The sequence below is a fragment of the Nanorana parkeri genome, unplaced genomic scaffold (genome assembly GCF_000935625.1).
Source record: "Nanorana parkeri isolate BGI_ZX_2015 unplaced genomic scaffold, ASM93562v1 scaffold683, whole genome shotgun sequence".
In the NCBI taxonomy this organism is placed as follows: domain Eukaryota; kingdom Metazoa; phylum Chordata; class Amphibia; order Anura; family Dicroglossidae; genus Nanorana; species Nanorana parkeri.
Window position 1 is genome coordinate 666,500 of NW_017306951.1, and position 14,201 is coordinate 680,700.

At 42.9% G+C, this 14,201-nt stretch overlaps 1 protein-coding gene across 1 annotated transcript in view; it reads right to left on the minus strand.

The window, feature by feature from the left end:
- Positions 1–14,201, minus strand: part of NAV1 (neuron navigator 1) — a 147,203-nt gene that overhangs the window by 100,567 nt on the left and 32,435 nt on the right. The window contains exon 2 of the mRNA XM_018563650.1: positions 717–819. Coding sequence (XP_018419152.1) covers positions 717–819 — 103 coding nt within the window. The remainder of the gene's footprint in view (positions 1–716; positions 820–14,201) is intronic.

The following is a 14,201-nucleotide window of genomic DNA, read 5'->3' on the forward strand; positions in this document are numbered from 1 at the left end:
GTACGGAAAATAATTTAAAATTAGAGTTTGATGATAACAGAAGTCTTCAAGAACCCTGGAACTGAAGATAACGCTTGAAAGAACTAATGTCAAAATTCAATGTTATGGTTTTGGGTTGCTTTGCTGCGTTAGGGCCTGAAATGGATCTTTCAAAACAATAATAATTCCAAAGCATACAACATAACAGGATCCACCAAGCTTTGGCTTAAAAAAAAGAAATGGAGAGTTATAGCCTGGCCTTTTCAAATTTTTGCATGGAGGGGTGGTTGAAAATTGTATTTGATTCGAGAGACTGGTGCTCAGCACCCACAAAAATAAATTTCTGCTAAAGGAAACAAGCTATGGCTGGGTCCTTCGGCTCCTTTGTGAATAGCCCCCTTAGTATTTATTAAAGAAAACAATCTTGAAAAAAATGAATAGAACAAATTGTAAAATATTTGTTTGCCAGTGTCCAATTCCACCTGAAGGCAGTAGTATAACTGTCTCAAAATAACTGAATACTGTCCCTTAATGAAAGGCATACAGTTATGAAGGCACTATTTTCCTCCTGACCACGCTATTTAATCTACACTTAACAGACTAGTTCACAGCTTTGTTGATCTGCTGAAAGCCATTCTATTACTATTATACCATCACTTATATAAATTGTAAAACAAAGAACTAACTGAAATAAAATAATTCAATTATTGTTATGTAATGGGTAATAGGTCACCTACCTGTGTGTTACCTGAGAACCTCGTAGGCTTGACATGGTTTCCTCTAAGTTTTGCCTCAAATCCAAGACATTTTGAACAGTTCGTTTCCTCTGAGTCTCAGGATCTAGCAAAACATAAAGACAGAATATGAGCACAGAGCAGTATATAAACCATTACCATCTCTTCACTAGACATTCTCCAGAACATCAATATGGTGACAACTACATTACTAAAATGCATTAATTACAGACAGTTTCTTTCTTGTTGAATTTAGTATTTAGAGGAGTCTGAGGGAGGTGTCACTTTCTTTACCTCAGCATATGATCTCAGACAAACTTCCCACAGCAGGTTTGAATTAGTGCCTCTTTCGGGGCCTCAGTGCTAGAATTAGAGATCCTAGGGAGTAGAATGTTAGTTTAAATCATGGGTTGGGACCCTCAAATTACCCCTTGTAATAAGTACTTTAAAAAGTGAGAAAAGAGATACCATATATTTAAAGCAGCCATTTGTTAGAACTTCTATTCCTACCAGTATGTAGAGATACTCCTACAAAATGCATAGCATTCAAATTCCATGCTGATAGTCCTAGTGGAAACTAAAGTTACAACCATAGATTTAGAAAGAAGGAATGCAAACTGTGTTAACCGAGAACTCACATGAAAGAAACAAAGCACATACGCCTGACATGCTGATATGGATATATGCATTGATTTCTTTAAACTGTTTTCCTGATTTGTTTATCTTCCATGAAAATGTTGTCTTGTGGCCAATATAGGCAGTTATGACGTACACAGACAGATAACATGACGTGCTACTTGTGCTGCCACGTTCAGTCCTATAGGTTTCCCAATGGTGTCCTGGGTTTTTCTGTACCCCAGACTCCCAATCACTCAGCAGCTGAAACTGAATTAATGCATTAATATAGGTCCCTTTCATCCCTGTCAACCTTGAGCTACATACATATTATTTCATGTATGCACATAAAGAACTTCAGCTTTGTAGATGCATTGAAAGGCATCCTTAACAACTTATAAGACTCATGTTGCATTTCACTTTACTTTAGCAAAGGCAGATAAAATTATTTTGCCCATATTATGTGTTATGGTACTCATAGACTCCCTGACAAGTTTTACAGAACTCCATTGAGAATCCCTGCGAGGACTTCCAGAAGACCCGACGGTACCTCCAATGGTAGTCACAGGAGACCTTCCATTACTTCTAATAGCCCTCATAGAGCCCAGGCCAGTAAGACCAATGATAGTCATAGAATCTGGACCAGAACATCAAGAGTGCCCTGAAGGTAGCTGAGCGTGTCATTTCTAATTCAAACAGGTATTTAAGTCCAGCTCTGCAAGGGGATGGTGTTGTATCTTCAAGACAGCTTTCTGTGTGTACAAGAGCTATAATACTATTATTTGTTTCCTGTTGCTGACCCAGACTTTCTGACCTCTCTTCGCTTGCTGCTTTGCCCTGATATTCTGCCTGAATCCGATTACGCTCCTGTCTCCTGACTTACTGATTGATTTATTATTTGCTGCCAACCAAGATCGTCTGGCCACTCTCTGTTAGCCTCCTGACTCGACCCTTGTCTGGATCCGACTATGTTCTTGTCTTCTGACTTTGTCTCCTACCTACTGGCTGCTGATCTGGACCATCCAACCATTCCCTGGCTCTCTTTCCGGGATCTCTACCTTTTTCTGACCACACTCCAGATCACTGTCACCTCATTGGAGCCCTCCTGTCCTCCTCATTCCTTGGTAGGGCAATCCTGGGGCCGAGACCTGGCACCAGCAAGCAGCAAACCCATCTCCACCATCAGAAGCTCTGGTGAAAACTGGCTGGTGCTTAGACTCCGCGCCTTGGGTGAGCCCGTATCACCTGCTCGGGGGTGTCACCGTAACATTATTCTGCACAAGCATAAACCTTATGTCAGGCTTTCTTCATACTAATGTTTAAATTAAAAAAACATAAAAATAAGTACAAGGTACATTAAGTTGCCAGTCCACCCAAAAGAATATTGTCATGAAGTCACTAATACTGAGAAAGCCCTGCTTTTTATAAATTCCACAATCTGTTCATATCTACCTAGGAGGTTTGGGTGGTCCATCCACTTTATGTGTTTCAGCTCCTTCTGGTGAGTTTCTCATGATTTAAAAAAAAAAAATGCACAGATCCAGTAACTCAAGCACAAGTATCCTACTAATCTGCAGCTGCTAGGTGGTTTAACTTTCCAAAATTTGCAACAGATCAATATCAGTTTTTGCTGCAGTGGTCCTTTAATTATTATATAATACATTAATAAACTTGGCCCTCAGCTTTGTGTAAGTCTCAGGTAAAATATTCTTCCAGTGGTCAATATATAAAAAAGTCCAGCATGCAGTAATGGTCAATACTTAACATGCTGTTCAGGTGTAAGAAACCTACATAGAAAACACAACAGGAAATGTAATAGTGTGAAGAAACCATTAAGAAATCTACATATGTAGTATGATCACACACCTCATAAACGATGCCAAAAATAAATGCTATCTAAATAACAAATATAAATTAATTGCTACTACTGTTTACAAATGGTTGTGTAAAAGCAACATAAAACTCTACAGGGAAATGTTTCCTGTACACAGTTCCTTGCCAGTACTCCCAATTCAGTACACTTTCAGACGCCTGTAATAGTCATCTACCCTAAAATTGTTCACCAGAGAACAATATGCTGTCCACAGCTGCACTGAAACTGTGAAAACAACAGGAAAAGTGACTATACCAGACAGTGTAATTAATCATTTGTTAGGATGTCCATACACTGCCCAAAACACGAAGCAATGTTATCAATTCAAGCAGCAAAGGCTAAAGCTCCACCAAAAAGGGTAGATTAGAACAGGATTCAATTCTCTGCCAGGTTGTTCCACAGTTTCACCTAACACCACTGTGGGTTGGGTTTACCGTGAAGCTCCAGTTTTGTTAAATATAAAGTAAATTTTAAAAAAAACCCACCAACCTTGTTCTGAACTATAGACATTGTCCAGAGTAACACTAGGAAAGAGATTTTCCTATATGTCGGTAAATGGAGTATTTATTTGCCAGATATAGCCAGCCTTTATATTTCCTCTGGTAAAAGAACAATAAAGAATTCAGCATGAGTCAACCACTGTCAGTTCTAAAGAAGATCGCAGTGGGATCTGTAAGAGTATGACTCATTGGGGTATGGACAAATGTATCATAGCTGCTCATTTGTGGTAAGACATCTACCCATCTATGGCCACTTTTAGGAACAGGCCAGTTGTTTTAAGTATTTTTTGTAGTATCAATATATGCATTCAAGTAGTATTTTACTCTCAAACGTTTTTTAATTATGCATATAGATCAAACATATACACATTGCCCAGCATAGTATTTCTTTATATTTTTCCCCAAGCACTTACAATGATCACGTTTTCAAACAGCTGGCTCCAATTCTGTCAGCTCAGCTTTCCTGAACTTCCTGTCCAGTACAAGTTCACAAGGGACAGAGCAGTCTCCAGCAGCCATCCATCTACTAGCATGGAGAAAGGAGAAGGAATGAGGAGCAGGAGGAAGGGGCTTGCCTTGTTGTGTCTGTGTGTTTGTGGAAAAACACACAGCTTTCTGGCATACAAAAGGGTGGCTCCATAGGACTCTGTAAGGGAAAGGAGCCACCCTAAAAAAAGATATCAGGGCTAGTGCTCAGAGGACCAGCTGATTCTGCAGGAGCAGAAAACTACAACTTTTAAACATCAAGAAGCAGAATCCGTTGTAAGGGATTTAATCAGCATGTGAAATCGCTTATTTTTTTAAAACTTTAATATAATGTTAAGAGGGCGAATTATAACCCTTTCACATAGTGATCAGCTATGCAAACGAGAGTCTATGTACACTAGGTGGTGACAAAGAACACATGTTTATAAATAATTCTCTAAAGCTGCATTTTTCTGCCCCCCTCCTTAGGCGGCTGCCTATACAGCCTTACGGTAGCGCTAGCCCTGCATAGACATCCCATAAAGCAGCACTCCAAAACAAAACAAACAAAACTAATAGGAGATCTGAGATCATGGTACAGGTCAAACCAATTATCTTAAAAGAATTTAGAAAAAAGGAAAACCGCCATGTCTTCATTAATCCTGCGACATCCATTGTGGGGTTGATGGTGGCAAACATTCTCTGTAATAAAATTTTAGTAGGCATTACACTGACCACCAATGTGACGGAGGTATTCTCACTTACCACCAATGTAATGGAGGTATTCTCACTGGCCACCAATGTAACGGAGCTATGCTCACTGACCACCAATGTAACGGAGGTATTCTCACTGACCACCAATGTAACTGAGGTATTCTCACTGACCACCAATGTAACGGAGGTATTCTCACTGACCACCAATGTAACTGAGGTATTCTCACTGACCACCAATGTAACGGAGGTATTCTCACTGAACACCAATGTAACAGAGGTATTCTCACTGAACACCAATGTAACTGAGGCATTCTTACTGACCACCAATGTAACGGAGGTATTCTCACTTACCACCAATGTAACAGAGGTATTCTCACTTACCACCAATGTAATGGAGGTATTCTCACTGACCACCAATGTAACTCCTAGGCATGGGAAAGCAAGACACTCCCCTGATCCCTGCTCCTCCCTTTTCCAAGACAGTAGATGGATGGCTGCTAGAGACTGTGCTCTCTCTTGTGATCTTATACTCAACTCAACAGGAAGTTAAAGGAAGGGGAGTTGAGAAATTTGGAGTTTGGAAACATAATGCCTGAAATTGCTTGGGTAAAAAAAAAAAAGAAAAAATGTGGGCAACGTACATTTGCTTGATCTTGAGAGTTTAGTTTAATCAAAGTTTATAAGGTTTATACAATGATAAAGTCACAAAGAGACAAAAACATAAAGCGAAACTCAAATTTCACCAAGTTTCGGTATTTAATAGCAACAATCACATGGCTAGATATAGAAGGACCTGGTGTCCAGAATTCAAAGCATAGTGGTACAACACAAAAGGAAACGTATAACAGATAAATACGGGAATGAGGTAGATCTGTCAAAGAAAGGAGAAGGACTAAGAGAGAAGAGAGTTAGAAAAAGAGATGAAAACATAAGAGAGAGAGAGAAAGGAGGTGGGGAGAGAGAGAGAGGTGGAGCATGAGTGCCCCAAAGTCGGTAGAAACATGTAGAAACGTACAACTTCATAAAGGTAACTACTGTATATGCAATAGCAAAGATTATACCCAGCTAAGTAATAATGCGCAGGTAAAGTGGGGTAAGTTTAAAGTCGATCCAGGGTGCCATATTTTTTTCAAAACAAGCTAAATTATCCCGAGAGGCATATTTTGGCACCAAAATGCATGTATGCGTGTTTTGATGCTAGGATTTATTTATACATCCATCTAAACACATATGCATCATTCAAGCATCTAGAAGCATAAACACAGCGTTTAGACTGACAGATTAGCCTGTGTACATAGAGGACAAAAACGCAAGTGGCAAATGTGAATGAAGCCATAAATGAAATAAGTATTCGGATTCCTTTTTTTGGTTTAGATTACAGCACACTTCTTGCACATAAACTTTATCATCTCCAACCCTTATTAGCTTTGTGTTCACACTACCCACATACTTAATTTTGTTTTTAACTGCTCCCATTCTAACAGATCACACTTAAATAAAGTGTTACTTGCTGGCAGTGGGAATAAAGAGTTATTTAAAAGTAGGAAAGCATTTTAATGAGTAAGGATTAAATCCTCTGTTGGGTTGTAAATTGTTCTTATACCTCTTTTGCAAAGATTTTGGCTATAGACAGAACAGGAAGTGAGGGGAAATCTCCCCTGCGAGGACACAGACAAAAACATGATAGAGGCTCTAACCCTCCCCACTTCATCCAAAAAAAACTGTTTTTATTGTGTACTCCTTGGGGATATTTTTTGTGGGTCTCACCAGGGCTGAATGTCAGTCTCACTAAGGCTATGTTAGGGTCTCACCAGGGCTGCATGTGGGTCTCTCCAGGGCTGTATCGGCAGGTGCCTGGTTTTTCCAGGGCTGTATGGGCAGCGTGGGGCTCTTCAGGGCTGTATAGCTGGGTGTGGGGCTGTCCAGGGCTGTGCCGGTCTCTGTGTGCAGAGGGAAGGAGGAGGAGATGTGCGGCAAGACCGGAGCTGTCAGGTCTCCAGGAAGCGTGGGACCTCAGATAGCCGAATCTATTTGAAAATTTAAAGCGCCAGTATCGGCACTTAGTATCAGGGCATTTTCACGATTTCAAGATTCCTGAAAATGCCCAGTATTGGCACCGTTACTGATACTAGTATCGGTGCATAGCTATATTTAACACAACAAATCAAAGAACCTCTGTCAGGTTTTAAAGTGATATTAAAATCAAAATGTATTTAAGATATGTCAAATGCTGATTAAATCACTTACAATGCATGCTGCTCCTTTATTAAAGGATTTAGCTCCCTGCAGAACCAGTTGGCCCCCTGAGCACTGGCCCTAATATCCTGTTTTAGTGTGGCTCCCTTGCAGTGTCCTTTGGAGTCACCCTTGTGTGTGCTGGCAAGACAAGTCACTTTCCTGCTCCCTTCTCCTCCCTTCTTCCTTCTCCAAGCTAGCAGATGGACAGCTGCTGGAGACCTTGCTCTCCCTTATGATCTTGTACTCAACAGGAAGTTCAGAGAAGCTCAGCTCAGACAGATGGATCCAGCTGTTTAGAAACATGATGCGCTTTCACAAAAATGTAAAGAAATAATTTGCTGGCCAATCTATATTTGTTTGATCTGGATTCACCACAAGATTTGAGTGTTTAATACTACTTTAAACAATATAACAGGGTTATGTTCTTTACCAGTAAAGATATACATTTTAACAAAGTTTGTCTTTTTAAATGCAGATATGAATAGAACTCGTAACCTAATTCACCGTGCATACATTCATTCTATATCAGCACTGACTTCCAGGAAATCCCTTACTCACACATGACTGGGGACCTTAACATGCTTTATGCATTGGCCACCACAACATTTGCATTGACTGTGATGACTAAAAAACTCTTACTTACAAAGCATCGGATCCTGAATAGGTAGTGCTATTTATCATAGTGACTCCGTTTATGTGTGACTAGCTCCGTGCCAACACAGCAGCTTCCGTCCAGTCTGGGTCTCATGCATCCTTACCTCCTGGACGAGTACAAGTGTTACATAGCTTCTGGAGAAAAGAACAGCCGTTTTTCCAAAAACAACTTCAACAACTGAGCCAAAACCTGGGATGAATCACCAGAGCATTCCCATAACATCTGAAGATTCGAGAGTAACAAAGAACATGCCCGCAGTGATTCCTTGAATAGATTGGCCACGTACTTAAAGGAGAACTATGACATGAGTGATTTCCACTCACGTCATAGTTCTAAGCCGACCTGTGATAATGAGACTGTCACTGGTCGGCTCAGTAGATCGGGAGGTGAGGGTACACATACCGGGTTCCCTCACCTCTCGATCCTGTCACAGCTCTCTGCCGGGATAGGGGTCACTCACGCAGCTGGGCGGATCCCGTCATCTAAGTCGGGATCCGCTCCAGGTGCGGCGTCTCAGTATACCGCGAGCTCTAGCTCGCGGTATATTGAGCTTAGGGTAACGGGAGGACGCTAGTTTGTGTCCTCCCGTTACCCCAAGGAGAACTATGGGGAAAAACACTGACCCCATAGTTCTCCTTTAATAAAGTAGAACAAGAAGGCCTAAAGTTAATTGTTCATTTTTCTGATGTATGGTCCCAACGTCCTGCATTCATAAAATATTCTGAGTGCGCTTTTCTACTGTTTTGTGTATGCACTTGAATCTTCATATGTTAACTTTTTATTTAGTCATATGGCACATGCACACTTACATGCTGGTACAATTACCATGCTGTATGCTCTTTGTGTGATAACCACATCAAGACCATAGTTACAGATAAGAAAAAAATTAATTCTTTCTTTAGGGACAACATGAAGCTGCGCGGCCCACTATTAACCCCGCACAGCCCTGCATAGAGCCGCAGAGCCCACCATTAACCCCGCACAGCCCTGCATAGAACCGCACAGTCCACCATTAACCCCACACAGCCCACTATTAACCCCGCACAGCCCAGAATAGAGATGCACAGCCAGCTGAAAGTCACATAGCCCACCACAGAACCTGCACAGTCACCTGAGAGTCCACACAGCCCACCGTAGACCCCGCATAGCCCATCTGAGTGTCCACACAGCCCATCGTAGACCCTGCATAGCAAGCCTGAGAGCCCATACAGTGCACCATAGACCATGCAGAGCCCACCTGAGAGCCCTACAGCCCGCCATAGAACCTGCACAGCCACCTAAGAGTCTAAACAGCCCACCATAGACCCTGCACAGCCACCTAAGAGTATGCACAGCCCACCATAGACCCTGCACAGCCCACCTAAGAGTCCGCACAGCCCACCATAGAACTTGCATAGCCATCTGAGAGCCCGCACAGCCCACCATGGACCCCGCATAGCCTACATGAGAGCCCGCACAGCGCAACATAGAACCTGCATAGCCCATCTGAAAGACCGCACATCCCACTAAAAAACCTGCACAGCCACCTGAGATTCCGCACACAGCCCACCATAGACCCTGCATAGCCCACCTGAGAGTCCGCACAGCCTACCATAGAACCTGCATATCCACCTGAGAGCCCGCACCTGCACCATAGAACTTGCATAGCCCACCTAAGAATCCGCACAGCTCACCACAGAATATGCACAGCCCACCATAGACCCTGCATAGCCTGCCAAAGCACCTGCACAGCCCACTACAGCCCACCATAGACCCTGCACAGCCTCCTGACACCCTGCAAAGCCCACCTGAGAGTCCTCACAGCCCACCATAGAACCTGCATATCCCACCTGAGAGCCTGCACAATGCACCATAGACCCTGCATAACCCACTTGAAAGTCCACACAACCTACCAAAGAACGTGCACAGCCACCTGAGAGTTCGTACAGCCCACCATAGACCCCGCATAGCCCACCTGAGAGTTCACACAACCCACCAAAGAAACTGCACAGCCACTTGAGAGATTCTGCACAGCCCACCTGAGAGTCCGCACAGCCCACTATAGACCCTGCATAGCCTGCCTGAGAGCACACACAGCGCGCCATAGACCACACATAGCCCACGTGAGAGCCTTGCAGCCTGCAATAGAACCTTCACAGCCACAGATTCTGCATTGCCCACATGAGAGCCCACACAGTGCACCAAAGACCCTGCATAGCCACCTGAGAGTCTGCACAGCCCACCATAGAACCTGCATAGCCACCTTAGAGCCCGCACAGCCCACCACAGAGAGAAAATCATGAAAGTTGTCATTGTGTATTTGATTTAAGGGTACAAGCCCAGGGGTTCTCATCATTGTCCTTGCATTAATACTTAAAGAGAGACTGTCACTTTGCTCATCTGAGGGGGGGTGTTTTTAAATTGCCCCTATTGTACAAACAATTACAAGAGGCTGATACCAGGTCAAATTCATGTTTTTGCTTGAAAATATTATTATTAACAATAGTCAGCATGGATTCACATTAGACAGAAATTGTTAAACAAATCTACTTTCATTTTATGAGGAAGCAATATATTAGACAAAGTAATGGCTGTGGATATCATATACTTGGACTTTGCAAAAGTGTTTGACACTGTTCGCCACAGGAGGCTAATGTATAAGTTGAGCGCTGTAGGTATAGAGTATTCAGTCTGTCGTTGGATAGAGAACTGACTTAAGGACCGTATTCAGAGTGGTGATCAATGATTCATACTCTGAATGGTCTGAGGTTGTTACTGGTGTGCCCTAAGGTTCAGTGTTGTGTCCCTTATTGTTTAATCTATTTATAAATGATATAGAGTTGGGGATTAAATGTACCATTTCTGAGTTTGAATGCACTGTGTGATTGGGCATCTATGTGGCAAATGAGGTTTAATGTTGATAAATGTAGAGTTATGCACTTGGGGACTAAAACATGCATGCGTCATACACTCTAGGGGGAGTATGTTCGGGGGAGTCAATGATGGAGAAAGATCTGGGTGTACTGGTAGATCATAGACTGAATAATAGCAAGCAATGTCAAGCCGCAGTTTCTAAAGCAAGCAAAATACTTTCTTAATAATAATATACGGGGTATAGACTCCAGAGATAGAGACATAATCCTGCCCCTGTACAAAGCATTAGTAAGACCTCATCTGGAATATGCAGTTCAGTTTTGGGCACCCGTTTACAAAAAGGATGTTGTGGAACTGGAGAAAAAGCAGAGAAGGGCAACTAAACTGATAAGAGGCATGGAGGACCTATGCTATGAGGAAAGATTAACTGACCTGAATTTGTTCTCCCTGGAGAAGAGGCGATTAAGGGGGGACATGATCACCATGTATAAATACATAAATGGTCCATATAAAGAGCTTGGTGCCAAAGTATTCACTTTAAGGTCACTGCAATGGACAAGGGGGCACTCTTTGTGTCTGGAGGAAAAGAGGTTTAACCTTTGCATATGGAAAGGATTCTTCACAGTTAGAGCTGTGAAAATGTGGAATAGGCTCCCTCAGTAGCTAGTTCTAGCTAACTCAGTTAACTATATATATATATAGTTCTTATAAGTACAAATATATTGAGCAGCAGAGATTGTTGATCTAGGAAATATCCGATTGCCTTATGGGATCAGGAAGGAATTGTTTCCCCCTGTTGGAGCAAATTAAACTATGCTTAATAAGGGGTGTTTTTTGCCTTTCTCTGGATCAACATGGGGTAACTGTGGGCATAGCGTTCTGTTTTAGGTTTTTCTTCTTTCATTTCTCTCTTATCCCTATAGGTTGAACTTGATGGCCTTGTGTCTTTTTTTCCAATGTAACTAACTATGTAACTATGTAACCTCCTTTAGATTTACCAGCAACTATGTAATGTGAGGACATGAACATCTGTGTCCAGCTTACGATTCAAGTTCCTGAAGTGAGTGAAGTACTGAACACATGTGTAAGCAAAGCTCTGTGGTTTATAAATGTGCCTTTTCTAAAGCAGGCCATGCTGCTGCCTTAGAGCCTGTTCACATGAGTTTTAGGTCCTAATTAGGTCCGGATCAGGTGCGGATCACCAGACGCGGTGCTATGTGTTTTGCCGCGTTTTTGATGCGTTCCAGTTAAAAAAAATTTTTTTTTTTTTTTGCTGGAGCGGGGCTGTCAGTATGTTAGACAACCGTTCCAGTGTGAAAGGAGCCTTATAAATGGGTCCTTTAACCTCTTGCTGTCCGCCCGTTAAGAAAAAACGGACGGACGGCAGACTCCTATCTGCGGGTTGCCGTCGCCAGACGGCATTTAATTACTGCTCGCGCGCGCCCCCTAGCGCGCGCGCACGGGCAGGAAAGACCCGCTTGTTACTACAGCCGTTAACGGCTGTTTCACATACAACCGATCAGCGGCTCTATAGCCGCCGATCGGTTGTATGGCGTGAATTTCGGAGGCCCCCCCCGCGCGATCGCGGGTGCCGCCATCTCCCCCCTCCTGACCCCTCACCTTTAATCCCGGGATCCGCTGCCCCATCTGCGGCCCGGGACCGGCTCGGGAGGGTGTCAGGAGGGGGAGGGAGGGAGATCAGCTCCTTGCTGTTCTCCCTCCGTAGTGTGAATGCAGAAGTGATGTGTATTACATCACTTCCGCATTCACCTGTCAGTCATCTGGCTCCTATGCCAGATAGAAGAAGCTGATGAAGCAAATCTGTGCTTCATCAGCTTCTTTTGGGGTCTCCAGGTGACATTAGGGGTCTAGAGACCCCTAATGTCTCCATAAAGAGGACCTGTCAAGCCTGGATGGGAAGGGGGTTTAACACCGCGGATGTCAACTGGTTAAGCTGGCCATACTGTACTTGAATTTCCGCCAACAGCTGGTGACTCAACCTATTGTCACTCCATTTGACAGAAGTCAATATTCAACTGACTTTTGTTGAAGGAACTGGGCTGAAAATTGTGGGCCAAACAGTGACAGCCAATCAGCTGCAGTACCTATACGGGTATTCTGACAGCTGTGGGTGCTGGCTGTCATAATACAATAGCCCGGCAGGGGAGATTCATCCATTCGTGCTGTTTAGTGTGGATGGGGGAATCAAGGTATTTTCTGGTTTGGCCCTGGAGGGCTGAACAACTACATGTGTATGGCCAGCTTTAGTACCTTTATATGTAGTCCAAGAAAAATTCTCAGATATATCCCCAAGTGTAAGACATTTACTGGCAGCAGATCTGGGTGACAGAACCTCAAAGGTAACACTGTAATATGTTTATTCACAAACCAAATTATATCCAACACTGAATCTTCAGAGAAAAATTCTGCATTTCTAGAAGCAAACATTGAAACTATCCAGTAAAAACCACGACATGTACTGGGTTATTACATTCAAGAACAAAGGACACACTGTAATAAACATCTGCCAAATTTATCAAATAGTAGCTTGTCCTTAGACACCGCTACACTTAATGTGAAATTCTCCTAGTAAAAGTGAAGAGAGCTCAGCATTTCTTCATCTGATCACTGTAAAAGGACTAGCTAGAATTTAGTGCAGTTTCCTGCAAGGTTTGGCATGGTGGTTTGGCTTTAGTTGCCATGGAGATTACGAGAGAAAGGCTGCACAAGCCTTGTTTCCATAGCAATTTCATCTAATTCATAGTCATCAGAGACGACCATCTCCGGAGCAAACCTATACATGCCAATCTGTTATAGCGCTGAAAACACACGGCTGTGCATCGTCATAACACACCACCATGCACCAGTGCCATTAGCATGAGCAATAGGGGGTTCTGTAAAATGGTGAAAAATAGACACTTTCAAATCGGCAGTCCAAAGTATACCATGTATCTGCAGCAAGCCATACTTTATAGTGTGACCTCATATGCAGAAGACATGATAGTGTGTAAAATGCTGTCTGTGCAGAACAGCAGGCTCTAGGTATGTCTCACATCCTGTCTGCATAACAAGCAGTCCAGCTGCACAGCCCTCCCTCCCCTCAACTCTTCCTCTGTCCTCCTTTTTTCACCATCAGCCTCTTTGTGCCATTTCTTTCCAGGGCTCTGCATTTTTCTATCCTGTTGTCTGCATATTTGCATCCAAGATGTATGCTAAATAAGATACAGCAGGGCGATTATCTTTAGAAAAAGGCTGACACTCATATCTGCACACGTGTCGTGCTGTGTGAAAAGCAGTCAAAGCAGTGACTCATTTGTGTGGTGGGGGAGAGCCTTGCTGCCTCATGATGACAAAAAAAAAAATGTTTTTGCTGCATTCTAGGTTTTAAAATGTCTGGACTGACACAACCAGTGGGCGTGCATTAGTCTAGCGTTCTGGTTTATAAAGGAAGATAATGGGGCTTATATATAGAAAAGGGAAATACATTCTCTCTAGCAGTCACATTCTGGCTGCGCTAGTGATAATACAAACCAGGTCACAAAGGAAAAACTGATCTGGGTAATTTGGTCAGTACA